The sequence below is a fragment of the Vanessa atalanta genome, chromosome 11, assembly GCF_905147765.1.
Source record: "Vanessa atalanta chromosome 11, ilVanAtal1.2, whole genome shotgun sequence".
In the NCBI taxonomy this organism is placed as follows: Eukaryota; Metazoa; Arthropoda; class Insecta; order Lepidoptera; family Nymphalidae; genus Vanessa; species Vanessa atalanta.
Window position 1 is genome coordinate 8033846 of NC_061881.1, and position 27271 is coordinate 8061116.

Consider the following 27271-nt stretch of genomic DNA (forward strand, 5'->3'; position numbering starts at 1 on the left):
TCCCTCCTCAACTGGAGAGCAGACTCTTGTCCAGGAATGTGGCATTTACAGTTACTTTACATTACATTATATATTACATTGCTGTGACGTTACGTTTACGTTTACGTATATTTATACGTTTTAATATGCCAAGTGAACGTCAACTTTATATACAATGATAGTGATCTAAGTCTCGTGAAGCAATAACGATTGAGGCAAATTAACACATTCCCAATTAGATTCGAGTCGATTCAAGCGAGAATACCTCTGTGATGTGTGAACGCAAATTCTATTTGAATGCGATAGGAGCGCAACTGTATATTACGCAGTTAATTAACCGAGGATATACTCGGGAGTTTATTAATAGAACATGATAATGAATACACGTTGACTGTTGAATATTTTTATATGAATCTGCGAGAATTTTCTATAGAAATTAACGAATCAAGCGAGTCTTAGATAATGTTTGGTTGAAATTTAATATATTTTATTACGTTACTCCAAGAGTATACACGTTCGTCCAAGAGTATGGTAAACCATATGTTGTCAAATACCGCGATCCACACGCTTTTATATATATATGTCTATACGCTTTCTTGGTGGTAGGGCTTTGTGCGTGTGGATAGGTAACACCCACTCGTCCATTCTACCGTCAAACAGCCATGCAGTATTGTTGTGTTCCGGTTCAAAGGACAAGTCAGCAAGTGTAATTACCGGCACAAGGGACATTACAATTTAGCTCCAAAAATTGATGGCCCATTGGCGATGTAATGTAGCTCTTTCTATTTTCCACTGATAAATACCAGTCCGTTCTCTTTTTGAAAATTATATTGCATTATAAAAAAAAATGACAGTTTTATTGGATATTATTAACAGAAATTAATAGCAATAACGCATCTCGATATATTTGCTATATAAACTAATAAGCATAATTAATAGAACAACTCGTTACACTACACATGGTACACTATACCTGTTAAAGGGGGAGGAGTTAAAACAAATGAACGACATCGACATTGAATTGACATGATAACATTGGTTATCTTGATTAATCTGCGGTTTCATTATAGATTCATGAAAGTGGATAATTGTACTTAAGTGTAACAGTGTTGTATTATAAATAGAGATATATTAATCAAGAAATGTTTGTAGTACATATTAGCAGAGCTATTAGCAAATCGCATGGAATATGTATATCTAAGGTTTATCGTTAATCCTTCTACGGTTAGAATATAATATTGATATATTGTTTTTGGGACTATCATCGAATAATACTTGCATGATGATGAAACGTTAGTAAAAAATCCCGCTGCGTTTCTTTCACCGGTTCTTCTAAAGAATGGTGTGTTTCTTTCCGAATCTATGGTAAAATTTTGTCAGTCAATAATAACGTGTAATGTTTCTTTGTTGAATAGAGGATATATGAATTCGAAATATTGGAAACCATTATTTTTTTTCAACACTAGAGTAACCTTTTTAAATATAGCGGTTACCAGGAATACAGGTTTTTAAAGAGTTATTTTTCTATCTTATTAGTGTGAAGTTTAGTTTTATGGATAAGACCTATAAGAAAGACCTATAAGTAAGATAACTCCAAGGGAGGTCCTTGGAGTTCAGGCATACAAGCAGAATTTCTCATTTATTATATTATTGTGGATAAAAAATACTGACAATGATCTTGTGATTTCTAATCGACTTACCCAAATGAAGTCACATTTAAAGTACCGACAGGTGGCCTGGCCGTAAAGCTATAACAAAATTTTGTACCTATGGACCAAAATTAATCAGAATCACAGCATAAAATATTCTTTTAGTGGTGACATATTGATTAATTTTACTATTTTTATATTTGCGACTGTAGCCTTAATAACGTAGTTTCTTAGTAAATTATAGGAGCAAATTTTAAACAAATACATTCAACATTATGAACACAAATAATAATTATATACGTATAGTCTGTTTCTGAGATAAATTTCCATGTTGTAAAATGTTGCTTTTTAAAATATGGAAATTTGACTGGGTAGAGTAGAGAATACTAATGATTAAATCTTTGAATTTTGTACGTCTTCATAATTCGTACATAGCTTTTTCAGACCTTTTACCATTAACTACAATCATTTATAAAGCTATACCTATTCCGCGAAATTATTCACAATCTGTATACCAAATTAAACTGATTTAATTTTAATTTCTACGGTCAATAAAAGCGAATTGCACGAACAAACTTATTTGAACATTTTAATGATAAACCAACGAGTTTCAAAACTATCACCAATCGTACAGAAGCGTCCGAGTTTAACGAAGTTAATCTTTAGTTTATTTGCAGTTGCCTGCGACGTGCGGATATCATCAAAGTATTCGATGGGAGGGACACGAACGCGCCAACTATCGCCATGTTATGTAACGAGATTACAGGTAACAAACGTGTTTTTATATTTGTTTAACCGTTCTGTTTCGTTTTTCCATTTATATTTTTCATACGTAAATATTTATAAATGTATGAAACTGTCTCATTATGATAGTTACTAGTTTATAAGCTTGCATATTCTAAAACTTTGGATTCAAGTCTGGGAATAGGTCAATAAAAACATACTAAGTTTTTCTATCACGAAACTCTCAGTAGCAGACTGAAGTTTGGCAGCTGGACAGCCTCGTAAATCCGTTGCTCCTTTATCTTGTAGAGTTAAGAGATAAGTCTTTCACCTTTCGCATGGGATTGCCAGTCTGAGAGCCCTGTCTTTGTACTCCATAACTTCTTCGATGCAGTTCTCTGGTCTCCGTTGACAGAGTCCGATCAGGAACATATCAATTAAAAGAGAAATTACCTAACTTATATTTGAAATCATGTTCTCAGGAATAACGTTATGTTGTATCTTAAGCTGATAAGGAGAAATTGAATTTGAAGTCAATTTTGATTTATCATCAACCCATTCAACATTTTGTTACAATTTTATATATAAAATTGATGACGAATAGTCTCGCGATTAGTTTAAAGCGGCTATAAGTACGGAGCAATTCGAAATTCACCGCAGAACACGACAGTGATATGTCAGAAATTGACATGACATTGATCATGATAATATACATTTCAAAATGTCGTATCACCGTAAGTCCTTAATATATTCTTATAGAATCGCAGCGGTAGTTAATTAATAATATATCATGATCATTGAAATATAAATAAGTAAATAGATAAACAGATAAATAAATGAACATCAGCGCTGAAGTTGACCAAGAAGATTATCGTCAACATATGTCGATGCGTTCATTTATTTCATATCTTTTACTGATGTATTCATCTTCTACGATCACTAGAAATTTTCTTTTAGTTTACAGTGTGTAATTTTATAGCGATTACGTTAAAAAGGATAAAGTTTTCTGCTATTGTATACGTCACGATAATAAATTTACTCCTATATATCTTGTTGGTAGAGCTTTGTGCGAGCCCGTCTGGGTAGGTACAACCCACTCATCATATATTCTACTTAAAAACAGCAGTACTCAGTGTTTCTGTGTTTCGGTTTGCTAGTGTATCTACAGGCAAAGGGGACATAACATCTTAGTTTTCAGGGTTGGTGGCGCATTGGTAATGTAAGGGTTAATATTTGAAAGAAAGAAAGAAAGAAAGAAAGAAAGAACACTTTTATTTGGGACCGTACAAAACATTTACACAAAAGAACACAAAAAAAAAAAATTAACAATAAAAAATGAATTGATACAAAAAAAGGGTTAAAAGAAACAAACAAAAAAAAACTATATTACAATAAACATATATGACGTGTCCCAAATAGGTGTACCATTCAGCAATTAATAGGCGTGGACACCTAAAGCTGGTTTTCAATGGTACCCTCTTTGATAACTCTTTAATAATAGTCCGCCTCCCGACACAACAAATAAATAAATATATATATCCGAGTTCCTAATATTGTTACGATGATTGTAAGTAGCCAACTCGTATAAATGTCTTACTTCTGCGTCACAGTCTTTCCTTTTAAGGAGAAGATATTCAAGCTCACTCGACCACGTTGGTCCACTGCGGGTTGGATACACGTTACAAATTCTCATCCTTCACGTGCAATTTTCCTCAAGATGTTTTCCTTCACCACCGAGCTAGACATGAATTATAAATACAAATTAAACTCATAAAATACAGTGATACTGTGATACCCGGGTTTGAACAGAACCGACGGTTAATAGTCACATCTTCTAACCGTAATGTTACGTGTATCCTTTAATGTTATCTATAAACAAAAATGTACTAAGTATGTCTGAAACAGACACAAGTCAAGGTAATTAACTATATATAATTATTTATTATTCTATTGCAATAAAAAATTGTCAATCGCATTTTAGGGATCGGGATTGGTTTGGGGGGGTTGATCGACAGTTTTTATGTTTAAAAAGTAGCATATGTCCTTTCTCGAGGTTCAAGTTTACTTCATAACATATTTCATCAAATTCGCTTCAGTTGTTCGGCTATGAAAACGTAACAGACAGATTTACTTTCGCATCTATAATATTAGTATAAATATAGATTCGTCAATTTTAATTTATGAATTAACTACACAAATATATCATGTATTCAAGCCAACATTAAGTCGGTGGAGAATTAAAGTCAATTCGAAATCAAAATAAAACCAAATCCAAGTAGACTTTTACTATGTGCCTGTCCGAAACAGTCATTTTAAAACTGACACACAAAACATGACTTATAAATCCTATTATAATTAAATTAACTTTAGTCTGAACATATTTGATGTTGGATTACGAGTATTTAGAGTTACATTTGGCTTTTTGGCTTAACATAATTTTATTTACGCGACTGAACAGCTGTAATAAATGACAACATCATTATCGTCACTCTAGGAAGGAACTAAGAACCGGAATAAATGTACCATGAAGAGTTACCGTCACTAAAGCTTCTCTAAAGGAACGGAGCAGCGTGGCGGTTAGACAATTTTTCATTGTGACATTTATTGAGTGGCTACCTATCTACCATAGCGAAAACAACATTTTGTACGGCACTCGAGGGAACGTAAGCAAGTTTTAATATAAACTGCTGTATCAACAATGCAACTCGCGTTCAGCGTTTTCATAATCAATCATGATGTCAAGTAATGCACCAAGTATTCTTTCGAATGTTACGGCTAAATGTTAAGGGTTAGTTGTATATTATATCACTTAAACTATATTTTTCTATTTCATCATATAGATATATAATTTTAAACAGTATGCAATATTTGAGGATGCTTGTGTGTTTCTTATAGATGTCAATATATTATAGCTTTAATAAAAAAAAGAAACTGTTTTTAACGTTGGCTTGTATTTTTGTAATTAATTAGAACATATTTATGCTTTATATGTCATCTTAGTATTACGAACAGACTTCCCAACTCACCAACTATGATCTGATCCGAGGCGCGTCAGAGGAGACATCCTTAAGATGTACGTGAATCGGAACCCGAGTAGGAAAAAATTCAAGACATGGTTGAGTACTCGCAATCAAGAAAAAAATTGGCTAAATTAATAAACTTTAGTGAAGTATAGTCTATAATTTTTTTAATCGTCATTTTTCCTCACTTACTGCGTGCTTGAATAGCGGTAGAACATTGTTTGACAACCAATTTAAAAACAACAACCATCCGACATCGTTTGAAATGTTTTATAAATACAAAACTACCGTTGAAAATAGCAACTCCATTCGTATCCGCATAACTTTTCTAAGGTATTGAGTTATAACTCTTTCGCCATTTCATCGCAAGCAATTTAATAGTGGTATTTCCTCCAATACATATAAAATGAGTTATTCCTCGCAATATACTTTGAAGCCGCGATTTCATTGTACGCGATCGATCGATCCAGCCGAGCATTCTATCAGCACGTCACCTCAGTCGCAGTCCGCTTCTGAATGAATAATGCCACGTCGAAGTGAATTCAACTTTTATACTGTCACGACTACTGTAGAAAATGGTGCTTGACGTATAACGTAACAAGGTTTATATTCACACTCTAAATTGGTCCAATTTGTATTATATGGAGAAAATGAATCATTAAATTAACCTTGCAAAATTATGGTTCAAAAGTTTTCATAATTACCTATTTGAAAAAAGTATACATAATATTTGTATCATTTGGAGAGTAACGTTCTAGTCAGATGTATTAATCTTGAGCGTTGGCTGAACATTTAAAGCAACGCTTATATTTTAACTAATTTAAAAATGAAGTCCTCTTTTATTTGATTTGTTTTTGAACTATAGGTAATGTCTTAATCAATTGTTGAAAATAACAGACTAATAATTTTAGATACGGAATAGTTATTCCTAAGACCAATGTGTAATTATAATAGGGTATGCAAATGTGATATGCGACATTTTCCGTGATAATAATAACATACCTTTAAATGATATCAAATCAAAAACTTATCACCGTAAGTTGGACACGTCTCAAGAGTGATATACAAAGCGAGTTCTTACAGAATAGGACTTCAGACATGAAATTGAATTGGTTATGTAAAAACTAATAAGTGTTAGGTACTTATAATTTAAACGCGAAATTGATCTTAGACCCAACAACGCATGAATCCTGACAGAAGATTGTGGATTCAACACAAGACAAGTATATTTCGTGTTATTTAAAGATTATATTTTATTGACTTCTATCTTCGAGAAAAAAAATATTGTGTATAGTCTGACACACCTCAAAGACGTGCGAAGTCGTGAGGGAAAACCAGTTTTAAAATCTAAACCGTGATATCCGTAAACCGTGATATCTGTCGACCCACATTAGAACAGTATGTTCGTATACCAAAAATAAACTCCAATAATAATCTTATCTTCAATAGGACAGATATTCTAAGCCAAGCATTGGAACATTTACGAGTTACTTTGAATAACAATAAACATGTTCCAAGTTTCCTATCTCCTTTTAAAGTTTCATTACTAAGATGGAAATATGTGAAATCACATCGCTGCTACTAGTGACAAGGGAACGGGTTATTTTTCTTTGAAAGAATTCCGATTGAAATGGGAAATGGTTCAATTCCACGCCGTCATGACATGTGCAGTAATAATTCAAAGTAAATTTTGATTCGTCCCTATATTATACAGAAATGTGTTCTCTTGTGTACTGTAAAAAAAAAACATTATACTTATAAAATTAATTATTTGTTAAATCGTAATCGTAATTAGTAAATTGCAATCAAGAATCCCCTTTAATTTTCTACACATCTACAGCTGGAACTCTTCAAAGACCACAACCGATCTTCCATCCACGTTATCGTCCCACAATCACTGTGACGACAAACGGATTACGCTATTATTATATAAAATGATCTACCAACTTATGTACCTGTTTTCATTTGAAATAGGCTTGCGGGCTAATTTGAAAAGTGATATCCACCGCCCATAGACATTAGCTCTGTAATAAATATCAATAACAAATCCCCCTCAGCCTATCAATAACAAAATCGAATCACAATTGATTAAAGCATATACTACGTATAATGATTAATAAAAGATAATCGCACTGCTGCCCTTCCGCAGTTAGATTATACTTGAAATTGATATAAGGATTAATTTGGAAATGAACTGATCAAAGTAAAGAAAATATATATTCGAAATATTAAACAATGTTGAGAAATTATAATGCTTATAATATTAAAACAAGGAACAAATAGTACCTATATAAGTTATAACGACATTTCCTCGAGAACACAGCATCAGTAACTTTTTTATGAGGCAATGAATACGATTTTAAAATAGTTTAAGCCGCCTGAGTTTGTTTTTAAATAAAAATATAAAAAGGACACATAGAACGGAGCGATCGCCTCTAGGCTATTTTATATTCTCAGAATATTGAACGATCATAAAATTGGATGAAGAGATCGCTGAGTTTATATTCGCTGGATCTTTTCAAGTCAGTTTTCTTTTCAATGTTAGTGGTATTTTTTATATACTATAAATATTTAAGTATAAGTAGCTACTCACACTCAAAATCCAATTGGACGTCGAAAGACAAGTCTTCAGGCTCCAAGCTGCTAATGACAATTTTTATTGGTTTTAAACCCAGAACATCGGCTTATTATTAGATTGTATTACAGTAGAAGGGATTTGTTTTGTTGTACAATTAAAGATTATGTATGTCACAGGTTACGAGGTACTGTCAACGGGTCCCTCACTGCTGCTACAGTTCACTGCCAATTCTGCGTCCCCGGGCCAGGGGTTTGCAGCCACCTACCATTTCCAACCGCCCCCCGACTCAACTGCAGCTGGTAATTTTTGAATCCTATTTTATCCAGACAAGTAAATATCAAATATACGAATTGTTTGCATATTTGTAAGAAAATATAAGTTTTGGATACAAAATTTATTGATAGTTTCTGCAGGCCAGTCTAGGTAAGGTATCGCCCAATCATTACATATTCTACCGCCAAACAGCAATACCTTAGCATTGCTGTTCCGATTTGAAGGGTGAGTGAGCTAATGTAACTATAGGTACATCGCGCAAGGGACATAACGTCTTAGTTTCTATGCTTTGTGACGCATTGGTGATGTAAGTAATGGCTAATATTACTTGCAATACTATTGTCTATGGGCGATTGTGACCACTTATCATCAGGGTGGCCAATTTGCTGTACGTTAACCTATATCATAGAAAATAAACACACAGACGTCTATACGGTGAACAATACCTACTTATATTGCCAGCTTGCCACGCATGACTCGCGGAAAATTTTTAATGATTATTTATTGATATAATACTTTGTATTATAAAAAAAATGTATAAAGTTTCTTAATAAAATGCAGGGCCGGACCGTGAGTTTAAAGGGCTGGGCTAATACTACTTAGGTGCCCCACTTAAGACACACCTGAACGTAGACTTGAATTAAATTAATTGAATTGGTATGATTAATTGCAAGATTCGCAGGGCTGCGAACCATACGATCTGTTTAATTTAATAAAACGATGGATTCTTTCGCATTATCGTCTAATTTTGACTTTGACTTGACTCAGCTAGGGGTCCCTTAAATCCCAAAAAGCCCAAAAAGCCATACGGTAGACCCGGCCCTGATAAAGTGAAATAAAAATTGTAATCCAGTAAGATTAAAACGGAAGTTTGTACATTAAATATTTAAGTCTAATGTACATGGTATTCAAAACCAGACTATATATATATATTCATATATATATATTTGCAAGTTTAGCAAATAAGGTCTGAATGGAGCTGGCTTACTTCCAGACGGTTTATAGTTTCCTCAACAGCTTATAACTTGTCCATGCATATTTGAACTGTACCAATAAGTCTTAAGTCTCTAATAAATTATCACCCCGATAAACGACTGGCTGATATTAATTTCTGAGTACTAAACAGCTGAATATTTTAATTAGCCTTGAATATTAATCAAAACAAACTTGTCGGTAGTATTGTCAAAGCATTCAATTAGGGGTAGCCGATGTATTATGTACGAATTTAAACTAGTTTGTATTGAATTGGGAAGCTATAATTCAACGTAAAAATAACAATTTAAAGTGATTTAATTTAGATCATCATCCTCATCAGGCAACTGGTAATCATTGGTGAACATAGGCGAGTTCTCTAGTTGGGTACACCTTTATCAGTACATTGTTAAGATTATGAAATTAATAAATCAAAAAGTTAAAGAAACAATTATTATATATGAAAAAAACATTGGTGCTGTTAGAAGTAGAAACTACGTCTTGACCGCGAAAATGTGCTTGTAATTCGCATCGCTCACTCACAGTTCAATAACATTAATTCGGAATAGTCATGTTTGTCAATAGAGTAACTCGTTACTGGATACCTCCCGAGATAAGCCTGCATACATTTACCACTAGTAAAGTAAGTACTAGCATACTTAATTCAACGATAATGACTTGAGTAATAGAGTAATACGATTGGTAAATAATAAAGATAAAGATTATTGAAAAAAATGTATTATTTACATAACAACCAAGGTATTTTTTAAACGTTAATTGATTTTGAAATTATGTATATAAATTTGAAAACAGCGCCATCTATGATTGATATTGCATACTCTTTCGCCGCGAGCTAATTCTCTTTGTACCTATTTTCTCTTCTGTTAAACTGTTTCGTATGTTTTCCGATAGATGGCGTTATACACTATTTTTTCTTTTAGATTCAGATCGCCTTTTGAAGCTGAGCTTCGGAAAAGCATTCGAATCACTGGGGCCTGAAGTTAGCGCCACAAGTAAGTAGTTACATTTTATTAAAACTGCACTTAACATACAAAGTAAAACTCTATAGAGCATAAATAGTAATAATTTCAAATAACTCTCTGTAAATATATTATTGTACATATCGATAATATAGAAGACAAACACGAAACTCAACATTTAGTAGATATTGGGATTTTGCTATGATAACATCCTTACTTAAACAGAGAAGACTAATTATAGAATTTACTGAAAAACAGTTCAATTAAAAAATGTGTCACTTAGTACTTTTGTACACCATTATGATCACTTAACATTTAAGTGAAGTATCTGTTATAGTCTTTTGACAGTGACGGATTTAGCGGAGTGGTCTAATGGGGCTCAAGGCCCCCCCAAAAACTGAGTTCTTGCGTGATAAATATTAAGGTGTACTTGATATATTATATTGTTGTAATTAAACTTTTAACAAGATTTCTTTATTATTTCTTACTTATTTCTTATGGAGTCGTAAAATTGTCGTTTTGAATGTCGATGACGCGTAGATTATTTAAATCTATTCTTCTTCGATTAGAATATACGTTATATAAAGACACTAGCGAACCGCCCCGGCTTCGCACGGGCGCAATGCTGATACTAAATATACTACAGAATGTCTTACACCGTTCACCGTTTTTCAGTCATTAGACAAACCGCTATATGTCCATGCGTTTTAAATCTGTAATATTTTCGAAAATATTCATTTAAATTAATGATAAATACAAACATTTATTTATATGGATTCGAACAAAATCACCTGTATTTTTATTGAAATCCGTGCAGTTATTTTTCAGCTATGTAGTAATGTAAACAAAATAAACGCATTACCCGATAATCTTCCATCAAATATTTTGTGACGTATATACACTATAAAAATCAACCACAAAAATTGTGTATCTAGTAATCTGAATTAGAACAGCGTGGTAGACTTTAACCTCAAAATGAGAGAAGGCTTTAAAAAAGTTATGCAATAGGGCTTTAACAGTCTGTTATTTTAATAAACGAATTCTATAAACTATATTAAAACGCTTACAATTTTCAATCAGCTGAATTCAGTATTGAAACTACATGATAAAAAACGTCAATTAAAAATATATAGCGTCGTGCTCAATGAATAGTTATTTTAACGTTTATTGAAATTCACCGCACGTCTCGTCTAAAGAACATTAATTTTTTTAGAAAATAATATGAATTTTATAGTCTTTCATTTCATTTTCTTTTCTTAATTAATTTAATATCAGCTTAAATCTTCTATAGATGTTGTATGTAGAATTAGTATGTATTTGGGTATTGTGTTAAGAATAAAGGACGTGAAGCAATCTATCAATTTGTCTAACATTTATCCTTTATGAACAAACATTTTGTTAATCGGTTAATATACTTGCTTTTTATCCTTAATATTAATATGGACGATATTTTTCCTGTAGAACATACAAATTTATTTACGAGTATACCTTTTGTCGTCCATGGCACAAATATTTCGGAAAAAAAATATTTGAAAATTATCCAATGATCCGTTCCAAAAAGTATTAAAACGATAATAAAATATAATACAATAATATATTTACGACACTTTCGAACTGCTTTCGATCATTCGCTATATAATTCACTCGTGTTTCATATTGGGGTTAAAAGTTCAAATCGATACAAGTCAATTTGATCCAATTAATTAAGGTCCTATGTCGCTGGCTTTTTGGGTTACAGTGCTTCAAATTTGAAAAAAAAGCAAGGACTGCTAATGATTAAAGGGCAGGGATTTGCATCCTCCTGCAGGATACTTGCAAAATGTTCAAAATACGTCATTTTTTGTATAGAAAATTTCACAGGAATTAATATAATTTTGCACAATTTTATGCTCATAGGTGCACTCTTATATCCCTCGCGCTCATAAGCTTATGGGACGGGGTACCGACATGTCTTCTGAAGATAAAGGCACATGACCAACAGGTCTAACAAGATATCCGAAATACGGGAATACCTATAAACATAAAATTCTAAAATTCGACCAGCTACTGCGATTTTTTTTAACAGAAAAATCCAACATTTTATTGACTCGTTCCGAACTCGTTCTACAGCTTTGTTAGCTACCCACTAGACTAACGAGGCATAAATACACTTAAATACGACGGATATTATGTATATAGTTCATGTATATCGTATAGACATGACTAACATTGGTAATACTTGAAGCTAGTATACACAGACACTACTCAAAAGATTAATAGAAAATAAATCAAACATTTACCAACAGATACATGAGGGGAGCTAGAGAATTTAGATATCAGATAATAGATATTGACCAACTTTTAGGTAGATTATGCTTGCATTAGGATGTTGAAGTTGAAAGTCAAGTTTTTTTTAATTCACAGTTAAGTACATTTGGTTAATTGGATGAGATAAATGTACTGATATTTAATAAATCTGATGATGATGAGTATCTTATGCCAGTTACGGTCTTGGCGTATTTTTATTATCTAGCTATGATGCCCCATTGGATTGAATACATGAATTAACTTCAATTTCAAAGATCAACTTTACTTTTGCGTCCTCAATTCATGTCATGCTCAGCTTTGAAGGAAATTTGATATCATGAGGTTTTTTTTTTGAAATTTAACTCTGCCAACCCACCGGAGCAGCGTGGTGAATTTGCATAGTTTTTAAGCTTAAAAACTTCTCCATATGAGCATTTGCACAGCAGTGAGATATTTACAGGTTTTACTTTTTTAATTCTTGATAAAAACGGGACAAAGTTATGTGTAAGTGATAGTAGTCAGGTAAAGGTAAAGGTCTTGAAAAATATAATATGTAGCTTGACATGTAGAGAAGGGAATAACCTATTTTTTTAAACCAAACAATGTAATATTATGCACAAATATTAAAAGCGAATATTTGGTTAAAAGTCAAGATTCAATTAGTGCAATTTCACAGCAACAAAAACACAAAAGACGAAATTTTAAGCAGTCAAAGGCGCGTTAGTACACAATACGTCCCTAACGATCTTAATGTTAGAAAATTCACTTCACTTTGAAGCCCATGAACAAATACAATTGTTTCTGCATTTTCTAACTCTATACTGTGGAATATTTATTTATTTGACGTATACGAACTGTAGTTCAAAACGAGCTCTCACGCAAGAATAAACCCATTTGTTGTTCGTTCTTTTTTTTCACATCCAGATATATAAATGTGAAGTTCTATATGGGACTTGTGGCTAGCGTCGACTAATTAAAAATATATAAAAGAGTTGAACATTAATCGACAGCCATAGTTTGGAGTCTATTTTATAATCACAATAATTATATTAAACATTTGATACAATATTTATTATATTATATTAATTAACCTTTTTTATCTCTCTGAAAATACGATATTACGCGTCTTATTTGGGGGGTTTGGTGGGACCAGATGCAGCGCCGGCAAGGACTGCTTCAAGTTACCCACTAAACCAGTGGTACCCACTCCGTCTTTTCCTTTTCATACTACCGTGCCACTTCGAAGGCCTTGGTCTGTATGCCAAAGAAGAGTTCAGTGGATGGCTCACTTTCTGCAACAGGACCAACCTGCTCTCCTTCCATGTCTACGGGAATTGCCCACTGAAAAGACACTCGTCCAAAAATTCTCGAAGCCTCCCAGCTAGGCGTGTAACCCAGAAACCCCGCACAATATTTTTGTCTGCTCTTTAGCATCTCTGTCAGAAGAAATTGACAGCAAATATTGCTTTATAGCCCGGTATAAAATTGTATTCCAAAAAAATACTTAACGGTTATCAAAGTAACAGTCTATGAAAATATACCTGCTGCTAAGGCATCCTCTTCTCTTGAGAACGTTTGAATCTGGTATATAGATACTGCTCCAATGCGAGTTGATGGATAAACAGGATTCCTCAGAGATTAATTAAGAACACTAATTAAGCACATGAAAATTCAGCGATCAATTGCCTGCGTTTTAACTCACAATCATCGATATTAAGATTAACGTGTTCAAATCACCGGACAATTTCGGCTTATTTAGCATATTCGCATGCAACGCACCAATACGTTACATCTTCATATACTTACCCTACTATATCTCCGTATCAGTACGTCATTGGTAAATTTAGCTTTACGTTTCGCAGATAATACCACTAACTATACTAAAAATATATATTTTTTTTTTTTATAAAAACCATATCGGTAGATAGGATAGAGATAGGGAAAGCCAATTTTCGCCCGTTTCGGTGGTCGCGTCGGTTTGATGTGACGTTTTTTTTCATCTATTCTCATATTATAAATGCGAAAGTAACTCTGTATGTCTGTCTGATGCTGTTTTACAGCCAAACATCTGAACCGAACTTGATAAAATTTAGTATGAAGTAAGCTTGAATCCTAAGGGAGGTATCATATACGTTTCATACTCAAAACCTGACGACTAACCTCTAAAATACGAGCGAAACCGCGAGTGACAACTAGTTACTATAATTTGGAATTAGGAAACTCACTTTCAGATTATATTGAGGTACATATTTTAGATTTATTTGTTTCATTTAAATGTAAATGTTACAGTATAAATATCATTTTAATTATTATACATAAATGATTATTTTATTTTTCTGTAAAATATATTTTTACAAAACATTAGATATCGATTATTGGCTGTTGGCTGAAAGAAATCCTAATTGGAATCCCGCCTTGGGCACTTTAATTTTCTGGTGTAGTCACATTAACTGCTCATGCATAATATTTTGTGTATAAAGAGAAAAGAGAAAAAGAGAGAGAAGAGAGAACAGCGAAAGCAACATAGTTACTACACAGTTACGTCATAATTAACTTCTGTTTAATTGAAAATTGTATCGCGCCTTTTCCTGAAACATAAAGAGAGAGAAAGAAAGAGAATAGTAAGAAACATTGACAATGACACGGTTACCTTATAGTAACAAACTAATTCAACTCGTGTTTACTTAAAAAGTGTCACAATACACTTGTCACAGTACAAAAATTACGTTTGCGACAGACAGAGGCTTTATAAAAACCGAAATGATTTTAAAATTAACTTTAATTATATTCAAACGTCTACGAACAATTGATGAAAATGAATGAAAAATAATTCTACGAACGGTGATTCTACTTCAATGTGGGAATATGGAATGAATGACGTTCTTACAATTTTATAATTAAAAAAAACTTTGTAAAATGGTTACATAATTGCTGCATAGAAAATTTGATATATAAAATATAATTCAATAGAAATGCAACGTCGGAGTTCTTCATTTGATAGTTATACATATATAGTTATAAATATAATTTGTGCCTTTTCACATAAAGCATGAGAGAGAGTAAGATAAGAGAGTACAGCGAAATCAACATACAGGAACGTCATAATTCATTTCATGTTTATTTTAAAATTATATAGAACCTCTTCCTGAAACATATGAATTTTGAAGTGATTATTGCATATATACTACTCTCATGATACATATTTACAGAATATCGTAGTGTAACAACGTAAGTTTCGTAAATGTTGGTTTCTCGAATATGGAATATGGAATATCCAATAATTTCCTTCAATATTGCAGAAGTTTTGGGACTAATAAATATCTTAACATTTGCGTGTGTGTGTTTGTAAAATAAGTATGTATTGGGTAAAAATGAATAGATACGTGAAGTTTTTATTTTTAATTTATTAATTGACATAGAACGAAGTCAAATGTCGATTTGAACAAAAATTCTTGCTACTCAAACACTCTAGCAGTACTCGTACCAAGCTTTGCTTAACCAGTTAAATTTATTAATACAACGTATATCAAAAATGTTTAAAGTATACTCTAATGTTTAATAATTTCTCTCTCGAAATGCATCCGAGCAAAATAGTGGCATAGAATAAAACATCAGACTCGCTGCTATATAAATAATCAAACAAGTTGCAGCGAGCCTTGCATTAAACATGCCTGGACAATCCCGCGAAATAGGTTACGAAGGAATTCTATCTTAGGTGTGAGAAAACGCGAATTAACCTTTTTTATGTTATAAGTAAGCGGTCGGGCAAATGGGAAACCTAATAGCTAGTGGTCACCACTGCCCATAGACATTTGGCACCGGAAGATATTTAATTCTTCACATCGCCAATGTTCCATATATCATAGGACTTAAGATGTTATGTCCCTTTTGTCTTTAGCAACGCTGACTTACTAACCCCTCAAACCGGAATACGAACGGCTTGGAATCTGATCAGTGTGAGGTACATTTTATCAAAACTATACTAAAATTATATTTTAAATAAACACAGTAAAGGCAGAATTACATCTAAATAAATTTTGACTTTACTTTTTATAACCTCCTAAAAATTGAGATTAAATAAATCTAACCACTGCAGATCTTCCGCTGAGTAAACCTCCTTCCTTTAGCCTTAATTAAAGTTTCGATGTACAAGTTTCTAGACATGCCTGAAGGCTAGTCGAGTACTACAGAAATCGAAACATCGCTTCTTCTTACTATTGGATAATTTAGCCTACATAGAAACATGACATCTTCACACTATTGGTTAATATTGCCTTTAGTTATTGCAGCAAACTCTGATGGAACCAACCGTGGGCGTTATCTTGAAAACTTTCATAAACTATTGCCAATTGATAAACGGTGACTTTCAAAACTTGGCAGTGAATCTGAGGCTGGAATTTTCAACAGTAACTATTTAGCCTACTCTAAGTTTGATCCCGATTCATACTTCAACGTCATACTCACTAGAACTGCGAATTTTATTATTTATGGTTTCTATATTTATTTCAGTTTTTATAATTAAAGATACATGCACATAATCAATAACCATCGATACAAATATTTAAAACTATGAGAAAAAAAAGAAATTTTTTGTCGCTCCAAAATACAGGCAAGTATTAAATTTGCATTTTTTTTTTCAAAATATCAAAACATTTTCTCCATGGAACTGCTTTAGCGATCGGAATGAAAGGAATCCCGCGTAAGTTTTTTACCCTTTTCTCCCTGCCACAGGCGATATACGCGTGCCAAATGTCATAACACATAATGGTAGGTATAAACGTGGAACAAAAGTATAAAATCAATTTGAAATTATAATATACATTTTCAAGACAACATTTTTATAATTCGTTTATTTTCGTTTTCTCCTGTATCCATGATATGTACAATTCCATTATCTCCCTTATCCTATACTAACAAGATATCTAAGTGTGACGTTTTCTATATTGTATTTTCCACAATTTCGTATTTATCTTTCTATCTCGCGTTCAGTATTGTTATTGGTTTATCTCTAGTTTGCCCAGTGAGCCGTTAGCGACCAAGCTCTAGCTGTAAAACCTTTAAAACGACTTGCAATTTCACGAATGATTACGCCGCAGTCACTGTTTGTCCGACGAATAAGTCCGGGAATGTTTGTCCGATTTAAAGTCAATATTTGTAAAGTTAATTCTAAAAGGAACAAAAAGCTGATTTTTCCATTCGGAACGTTCTCTAATTCGTACTTTTTAATCTATTACAATGCATCGTTCGTTTGAAACGAATGAAATGTTTGTTTTTTATTACTAATTGCTTTAAATAAATAATCATTGTATATCTAAATTATTAAAATACTGGTTCCAAATCGCGTTTGAGGTGGAGATCAAGGGCTAGATACCCAATTCTATATCCCTGACAACGTTTATGCAAAATTTCAAGATGATCAGCTAAATAGTTTCGACGTAAAAACGTAACGAACAAATAAACAAACTCACTATATCATTTATAATATTAGTTACAGATATGTTTTCGTATTTCGAGTCTCGATTGTAATAGACATATCTCCTAGTACTTCCATTTCGCGTGAGATTAGCTTCTAAGCCGAATTATATGTGACAGGCTTTAGTTCCTTCGTATTCTAGATCTTTGGTATAACTTGTATTATAACGTGTATTTTTTCTACGAATGCTTGAAATAAATACAGTAAAGTTTGAATGTGCTTACGTTTAGTCCATACCCCCGGTACCTTTGATACCTTTGGTACATATACATTAATGTATAGGATAGAAAAAATACAACTGTTGAAAGTAATGTTAAAATCTTGCAGTTAACTAGAATATTCGAAGTAAATAACGAATCTCAGCAACCCACCGATGAGCAGAACGATGCAATTAAACGAACTCTCAATAGAAGAGCCCTAACGAGGCAACGCGATTGCTAATAAAAGGTTTACCTTACAAATGGAATGGTGTCGCAGATATTTGCGCTGACTGAGAAGTTTGTGGGTTTTAATTAAATTTCAAATTGAATGTTCTCTAATATAAATTCGATACAAAATCAGGGTGCATATGTGTTTAGTGCTTAAAGGCTGGCTGGCAAATTCAAAATGACCATATTATCAACACTTGCACGCTTCTAATTTTAGTGATGATTCGAAATTTGAAATATCAACGCATATGCATAAAAACTTTTTTATTTATTTAATAAAAGGGAACTGCCTCTTTGGTCGTGTGGCAAGTTTATTGGGTCGTGGGGTCAAAGCCAATAAAAATAAATTATGAGGTTTATCCGTCGAGAAATTCTCACCCCGGAGTCTAAAAGTTGGCAATCCCGTGCCTCACTGCGAGGATTTTCCCTTACATCGAATTATGAGGTAGTCCACAGAGAGTGAGCTTGTGTTGTGCACTTATGCACTTTAATATTTCCCGGGCCTACTCTCCTTTGAAATTGACTAAAAATTAATATTTTTACTAGTTGGATATAAGTTGTACGATGGTTTCATATTAACAAAATCATCCGATTTTTTTTTTCGAATGCCAGATGACTGATAACAGAAAACATAAGTTTATGTGTGTAACCATTCCCATGTTCAACATTATTCGCCCTTTTTAATGTATCACCAAAGTAATGCAAAGGTATATAAACATAGTATTAAAACCCTTAATGATTAATAATCAATTCAAAATCAAGGTCAATCACGCTTGACGCTTCTAAGCAATTTAGGGTGATCACAGAAATTTTAGAAGCTCATAACTATTGTAATTGGAATTTAATAAAATATAATTTTATACAAATTGAAATAAAAAATCAACAAGGCTTTAATTCTTGATCGTTAAGTGGATGCGTCGATATTACGTCACAGATGAAATAATATGTTTTTTTTTTTAAATTTATTTAGACTTTTATGACCTTTATATAGTCTGTTAATATTTAATAACAATAATAATCCAACCAGGATTATTACGACTACACAAATATATTATAAGGTATTAAATGTTACAATTCTATCCAACTGTTTCGAAAACCACATTTCAATCACAGGTCTGGTTTATTCAGTGGGAATGAACAAAACGGTGTGATCTACCATCGTTGGATGTATATGTACTCGTAGTGTTTTATTGACCATGAATTTTATGGCTGAATATTTTTGCTTACACAATACCAAATACACTGTATTGCATTTTCACATTAAAATTACATTTACCGACACTGATTCGGATTAAAACAATGCTATTAATTTAATTCACGAAGGCAAAAAGGCTTATTATTAAGGGTTATTTTGAATACAAACATAGCAAATTTAGTAATAGGGGCTATTGAAAATCACATAGGGCAAACATTTCAGGAAGGCTTTCTCCTGAAATGTTTGCAGGTTCCTCTTCGAGGACCTCTTGCTCCATTAGGGGTTATTAGTAGTCTTATGTAGTACCATTCACGCCTAGGAGGAAATAAATAATTAACAAAAATTAAGTCCGAGAAAGCTCAGACCTTGCCTGGGTTTTGAATAAGTTCAGATATACATTTTAATAAAAAATAACAAAATTCTGAATTAGGTGTATTTTATACGTTTGTAACCTCAGAAATCCGTTATAAATCGATTTGGAAATATAAAATATATTTACGTTTATCCCATTTAAATTTATTTATTTAAAATAGACAAGAGTCATTTTTGAGTTTGCTTGCGACAATGAGAGAAAATAAATAACACTTATTAAATAATTATTGATATATTATACTAATAATATAAACGCGAAAGTAACTCTGTCTGGTTTTCTCCCTTAGACCACTGAACGGATTTAGATAAATTTTTATATTAAAATAGTTTGAGTCCCGGGGAAGGATACTTTTTAAATCACTCCTCGAGGGGTGTAAAGTTTTATAAATTTTATATTTTTTATATAATATATTTTTATAAAATATATTATTTTCACTTGAGCTTGAAAATATACAAAGTTAGTTCAGTTCAAATACAAATTTTCTGAGCAAAGCATTCTGTTTCGACCTTGGATGAATACGTATAAAATTAAGTAGATTCGAATATTTACTGAAATTTCCAGTAAGTTCGTTAAGTGTAAGGTTGCCATAAAATTAAACCTTTTCGGACATGGCATAGTTTGGAAATTATTTAGTAAGATTTATGCAGTATTTTTTCTGTAACTAATATATTTTTAGGCACATTTTTTAAATTGTGCTGGTTTAATAATATCTATATTCAATTAATTACTCTTTAAAAGAAATATACCACTCAAGTTTTGCCAACTGTTTTATTTAAAATATTTTTTTTTAACACACAGAAAAAATATTTTTTAATAACGATGGTAACTAATTTAAATATTTCGATTTTTTTTAATTATATCAATATTCTATGAATCTCTATTTTTATAATTCACTGATAAAATATAATATGTATATCGTAACATATTTGAAAATGGAATTATTATAGTTATAATTATGAATAACGATTATGATTAGCACTGTTCCTTTGAGTATAATTCCACGTATCATACGAACAGAATACAGATAACTTTTATATCAAATCAAATAAAAGTATTGCCATGTTGCAGTGTTGAATTAAATTTAAACCTATCGATCAAAATCTGATTTAATGAAATACGACATTTTAATAAACAGTTATTTGATGTTACCAAGTAATTAGTTTGGTTGCTGTTTGTAAAATACATAGTATGACAATTCATACACGAAACTTGCTGACGACATGACCGTAGTTTTGGATTGTCACGTCATTGTCATTGTCACGTCATATAGAAGAGAATTAATATTAGAATTAAAAATAAAAAAATATATTTGTAAGTCACGATTTGAATATCGAATATTGAAACTTAACTTTAAGGATGTCTATCACAAAACTAATATTTTTATTAAATATAGAATATGTTTACATTACTGGTAATGTACGTTAATATAATAGTTTTCCATTCCTAGTCTTACCATAATCTAAGATTAGCCGGATTCCTCATTTAATTATACTAAAGATGGTAGCTCTAGTTCCGTATAGTGTTATTGTCCATACATATGCATATGGTTATATTTTATCGTCGCATTTGCTGGCACGAGTTTGTTTCAGTGTTCCTGTTTGACTACTAAAATAGGAAGCACACGTAGCATTGTTTTGCTTGGACTAACTTTTGTATTGAGTCAAGTAGAGATCAAACGTACAAGCAATGAAAATTGTCTATTAAAATTTTATCACTATAATAGGAGACTCATTTCACTCTGAAACCAATCTATACAGATAAAATTGGAGTGTCTGTTTGTAATATTAAAACAATCGCTATATACTAAATGCATATGTATGTATACACGGTACATGTACCAAAATAACATTTAATTTTTGTCAGTCTGTCTGTCTGTTTAGTCCTGGCTAATCTCTGGAACGGCTGGACCGATTTTGTGGCAAATGTAATAAGGAGTAACTTACGCTACAAAAATTTTTTTTTGTTAAATTCAAACGCGCACGAAGTCGCAAGAAATGCTTGTTCTAAGTATAAATTTATTAAATGAAGTCATTATGTATTAAGTCAAGAATAGAATTTCAAACTTAGATAAACATAAGTTAATGTTTGTAATATAATATTTCAAATGTGCTTTGCTTAAATAAATTTCAGTTTTTAATTCACAAACAAACGAACGTAGATCTGTCTTTTTAAATCAACTTACCGAAACCTATTTATCTGTTTTCTAAGCCGTTACATGACGTACATAATATTTTCACCGTCGGTACTAAATCCGGTTTCCCAGAGGAAAGACCACAGAATTTCAGCTTCAATGTTATATTAAATACATCATTTATTTCAACACTATATTACACGTAACAAATTAACATAACTGATCGTTCAATTTTATTATTCGTAGTAGTAGGTATGTACATACATTCAGCATCAGTTCACGCTACTAGATATTTAGTTAACTCAATCAATGCGCAAAGACCGGCTGTTTTCACGTAACGATTATTTAATGCTATTATTATATAACAAATAGTGGTTAGAACGCGTACAGTGGTTAGAACGAGTGCATCTTAACCGATAATTTCGGGTTCAAACCCAGGCAAGCACCACTGAATTTTCATGTGCTTAATTTGTGTTTATAATTCATCTCGTGCTCGTCGGTGAAGTAAAGTGTTGGCCGGGACCTACTTATTACAAAATTTTCGTCAGTGCCTTATATAATTGAAATAAGGGAGATTGATTCAGTGTAACCACAGATACAAGGGACATGATATCGTAGTTCCCAAGATTTGTGGTGTTTTGGCGATGTTAGGAGTGGTTAATATTTGTTACAGCGCCGATGTAAATCTTACCATCAGGTGGCCCACTTGCCCGTAAGTTCATTAGTTTTCTATGTTGTCTTGGGTCTGTGTGTTTGTAGGAGCGTTGTTACTTCTGATTTTCAATATCACAAGTGCTTTAGCTATTTACATTGGGATCAGAGTAATGTATGTGTTGTTGTCCAATATTTATTTATTTATAAGCAAAATCGGATTGTCGTACCGCATTTTCTAATGGATGTAATAGAGCTACTCTGTGACTACTACACCACATCTTGTGACCTACTTTTATCACCCGATAAATGATCCCAACGGTTCAATGTTATTCAACATTTTCAATTCGAATACGCCTTTGGACTCCACAGAACTATCGAACCATTGGAGAAAACTTTAAAGTGATCCTAACCATCTACGACCATCTCTGACTAATTATCTCTGGCTAGAACGATATAATACAAATAAATATATTTATTGTTAATACTACCTAGATAGTACATGAAATTTGAGCAATTGTATTCATCTAGTTTTTAAATAAAATTCTGCCAACGTAACAGGAACCCTCAACATCAATATCAAAGCCGACTAAACTTGCAAGTAACGTCGCCTCCATCACGAAAAACTGGTGACAACGCAAAATAACGAACGTTCTCTTTACCAGAAACAGCACTTTAGGTTATTCAGAACGTCACCGCAGGCCCAGAAAACCATATAGCTTCGTCAATAGTCATATAGTCGCAGATGCCTCATACTGCAAATGGTAGTATCACTGTGATCCTATTATGATTTCGTATTTTCAACCTTATGCTTTCTAAGCATGTAGGACTCCTATAGGTTCTAGATCCTCGTCTGAGGCTTAATACGAGGCAGATTTATCAGATTTTTTCAAGAACTAAGAGCTCGAAATAATATCGAAAGCAATGTATCTGAAGTAAAGTTTCAAGGTCACCAGGTTATATTAATAATTTATTAAAATACTTAAATACATACTGTTTAGAATACAAACTAGCCACTTGCAACTAAAAAACACAATTCTAAAACAAAATCTATTTCAAGTTCGTTTTAGCAATATATGTATACCTTAAAATTTCGACTAATATCTCAACATATTCGTAGTCAAACGAGATAAATAAAAATATTATATGTCGTTTACATACAAACGATAGTCATTACAAACATTTAAAAAAATACTCTGTTTTATTTAAAAACGGTATGTTATTCAAAGGCTTTGCAAATTTAAAGTATGTCACAGAACTGAATATTCGATTCTCGCTGAATAATGAAGTGACGTCGGTAGTCTAAGATTGTTCTCCAGCGAAAGGCATACTATATTATTTGAACCGCAGTTTTATTTAGGTAAAATATAAAGGTTCAATGAAGTCCTTGAGGCTGACACTTTTTTTAAAACTTCTTTCATTTTATATAAGCATAAGAAGTTACTGTTAAATGTTACATACACATTAATATATATTTTTATTATTATATGAAAAAAAACCTGAGGTTCTAATAAAGCCATGTTAGGAATAGTCACCCCTACCACTGTCTATAGATATGCCATAGAATTTCTGTTTTATATATGATATTATAAACAAACCATTTGCACATTAATCGTGAATGATGCTTCTTTTTTTTGAATTCTAAAAAACAGTTTTAAGTGATGAAGTACAGTAATGATTGCATTTGCTACCCCATTGCAATGAAATGAAAATTGGCAGATAAAAACAACAGTGGATATATTTATCCTAAGGATATATATATCCTATCCTATTTAGGTCTGATTGGATATTTCCAATCAGACCTGAAAATGAAACGTATTCAACGATAACTCAATCAAAGATAGTTCATAAAAAACAATATTATCTTCGGGAAAACAGCTGCGTCTAATTTCTGGACACTCATATACTCATAATCATAGGAAATATCAATACGAATTGCACCTTTTCCCAAAGATGCTTTGAGCGTTGTTGCAATTTCTTAAAAGGCTGAAAAGTGAGGGTTGACCGTTTGTCTGTGGGATCTCAGTACACAATAAGGAGAAAATAAATACATATAATTTCAAAGAAACTGACGTATATGAACACAAGTATAATGAAATTGTTAACTTTCTTTTATTATGCTATTAATGCAGAAAAAAATACAAGATGGTATAAAATTTTTAAGAATATTCCATGAGAATGTAACATTTACAGATATGTGACCTTCGACGATGACAAAAAACAGAGTGTCGTCTAAAATCGGATATATTACTCTATTTTCCAAATTTAAAGTTAAAAACAAACATATTCTTATGAATATAGTTTAACCCTCTCATCTGCCTCAAACCGTCGTGCGTGTATGCGTGTTGTGAAATAATGGACGCATTTACGCCTACTGAAGCTACGTTTGTGTTCAACCAACTGTTATTGCCCAAAGAGCGGAAAAATCTTCTTGTTCATTAATTCCAAGTGTTTGTTTTATTTTTTAATTTTTATTGTCCAGGCTACTAAGGAAATAAAGTTGTATAAAAATAAATTTATTGCACAGATAAAAAATAAACACGTTGAAAATGAAGGCTGCAATTAAAGAAAAATAATTCAAATGGAAATGGACGGCTGGTATTGCTATTCACTAACATTTTATGTCTCACTAGACATAAAATGTTAGTGAATATTTTTATCTATACTAATATATGAATCTGAAAAGTTCGATTTTATAAACGCGCTAAACTCGTTAGACGCTTAGTTCTATATTTTAATATATGTAATTTATTGATCTATTTTAGCCACCCATTGGTCGAAATCATTCCATTGTTAGCACAAATGAGACTTGTTTATAGACCGCATTATATTGTTTTGAAAAAAAACAGAAGAGACAACAAAACCTAAAAAAAATACTATAGTTACAATAAAGAACCAACGGAGATGCTAAAAATCGCGTAATTACAGTATAATTTTGGCATATAAGTTGACTAAGGCCCGCTTTCGGGGGGCGCGCGATGGAGTGACAGCCCAGGGTTTGAAATTTCAGAGGGTGAGATATTTTCTACTGTCAAAGAAGGCCCTGGAACAAGCCGAGCCCTTGCGGCCCAGTTTAACCCTGGTCGAATATGAAAGGGCACTGAATGCATGACTAGCCCGGGGCACCGAGATGGTTAACGCCATCCCTGATGTTGACATTGACGTAAATGCTTAGATCTTTTAAGTTACGCAGCGGATTTTAATGCAATTTTTATCAATAAGTAAAATGATTCAAGAGCAAAATCACCTATGTATAAGTCAAAATTAAAAAAAGAAACACTTAAAAATATTATAATTAAATATTTTACAAAATTAAGTCTACCCTAAAACTACTCTACTGTCGGCCTGTGTCTGTGTGTCGTTTTACAGTTGCTAGCCTTTATAGCGTCACCGGGCGTAGGGGCGAGTACTAGATTCAGTCCTGAAGTTATCTCAGCTTTGAAGTAGCCTTTCTGGATTGCCAAATGTTTGTTGTTTTATAGGCAGGGGTAGGTATTGGTGGGGGCAGTGCAAAGCCTGTTAATGTTCCTTGTTTCTTAACTACTTCATTGTCTTTTTGTTTAGTCTTTTTATTTTGTTCTTTAAAGTCCAGGGTGTTGAAATAACATCTCTGATCCTTCATCGATGAACTTCTATTGTTTATTTAACATTTAAAATTATGTTCCCGTATTACATCCCGTATAGGTGACACTACTTGTATATCACCATTATCCTCCTGCCCTTATCCAAATTTTATTTGGGGTCTCTGTCTGACGTCATCTCACAAGTAACATTATTTATTGTCATATCGTCTGTCACACAATCCATCCATCGTTTCTTTGGTCGTCCCCTTCCTTTATATCATGGCATGACTTACAATACATGAAAATTATAGAAGACTAAAGTCGAGAATTTTAAATTACCTGCCGAAAAAAAAAAAATCTTATATTTGTTCTTTAATTCTCAAAGTTGTCTATAGACCCATGTGAAGCCGGAGCGGATAACTATTTAATATACATAACAAAAAAATATATTCTTTTAATTTATACAACTTTTACGATACGTTTTAACTATTAATATTTTCTTCTATAAATTCATTTTAAATCGCTCTCTCATGCCAGTAGTTAGGAATCATTATTCTATACAGTTCCTTTAACTTTTCCGTACGAAAACGAAGCACAGGCTTTGAAATTGGCAGTCTCTGTGACTTTTATTTGAGTTTTTCCGAGCCTTTTATAAATTTTCACAATGTCTACAATACACATGTGAAGTGACTGCTTGAAAGTTATAATTGGCATATGAAAGTTAAGTTACGGCATCTGTTTTCAATCCGACCCAACTAAGCATTGTTGTTAAAGTAAATATGCTAAGTTCGCTTTTCTGTGTTACGTATCAAGAGAACAAAGTGAATATTATCTCGCTCTAACTAAATATGAAAACACAATTTTGATCTCGTAGTTTGTACAAATTAACGTAGTTGTTAATAATTTCAAGTAATCAGATATATGAGTTGAAACATGCTCAATCTCTACTAATATCATTAAAGTGACTCAGTTTGTTAACTTCTCACGCTTAAATCGC

At 32.4% G+C, this 27271-nt stretch overlaps 1 protein-coding gene across 1 annotated transcript in view; it reads left to right on the forward strand.

Annotated features, from left to right (window-relative positions):
- Nucleotides 1-27271, forward strand: part of LOC125067482 (suppressor of lurcher protein 1) — a 229540-nt gene that overhangs the window by 156346 nt on the left and 45923 nt on the right. Inside the window, exons 7-9 of the mRNA XM_047676140.1 lie at nt 2306-2394; nt 8126-8248; nt 10136-10207. Of these exons, the coding sequence (XP_047532096.1) occupies nt 2306-2394; nt 8126-8248; nt 10136-10207 (284 nt within the window). The remainder of the gene's footprint in view (nt 1-2305; nt 2395-8125; nt 8249-10135; nt 10208-27271) is intronic.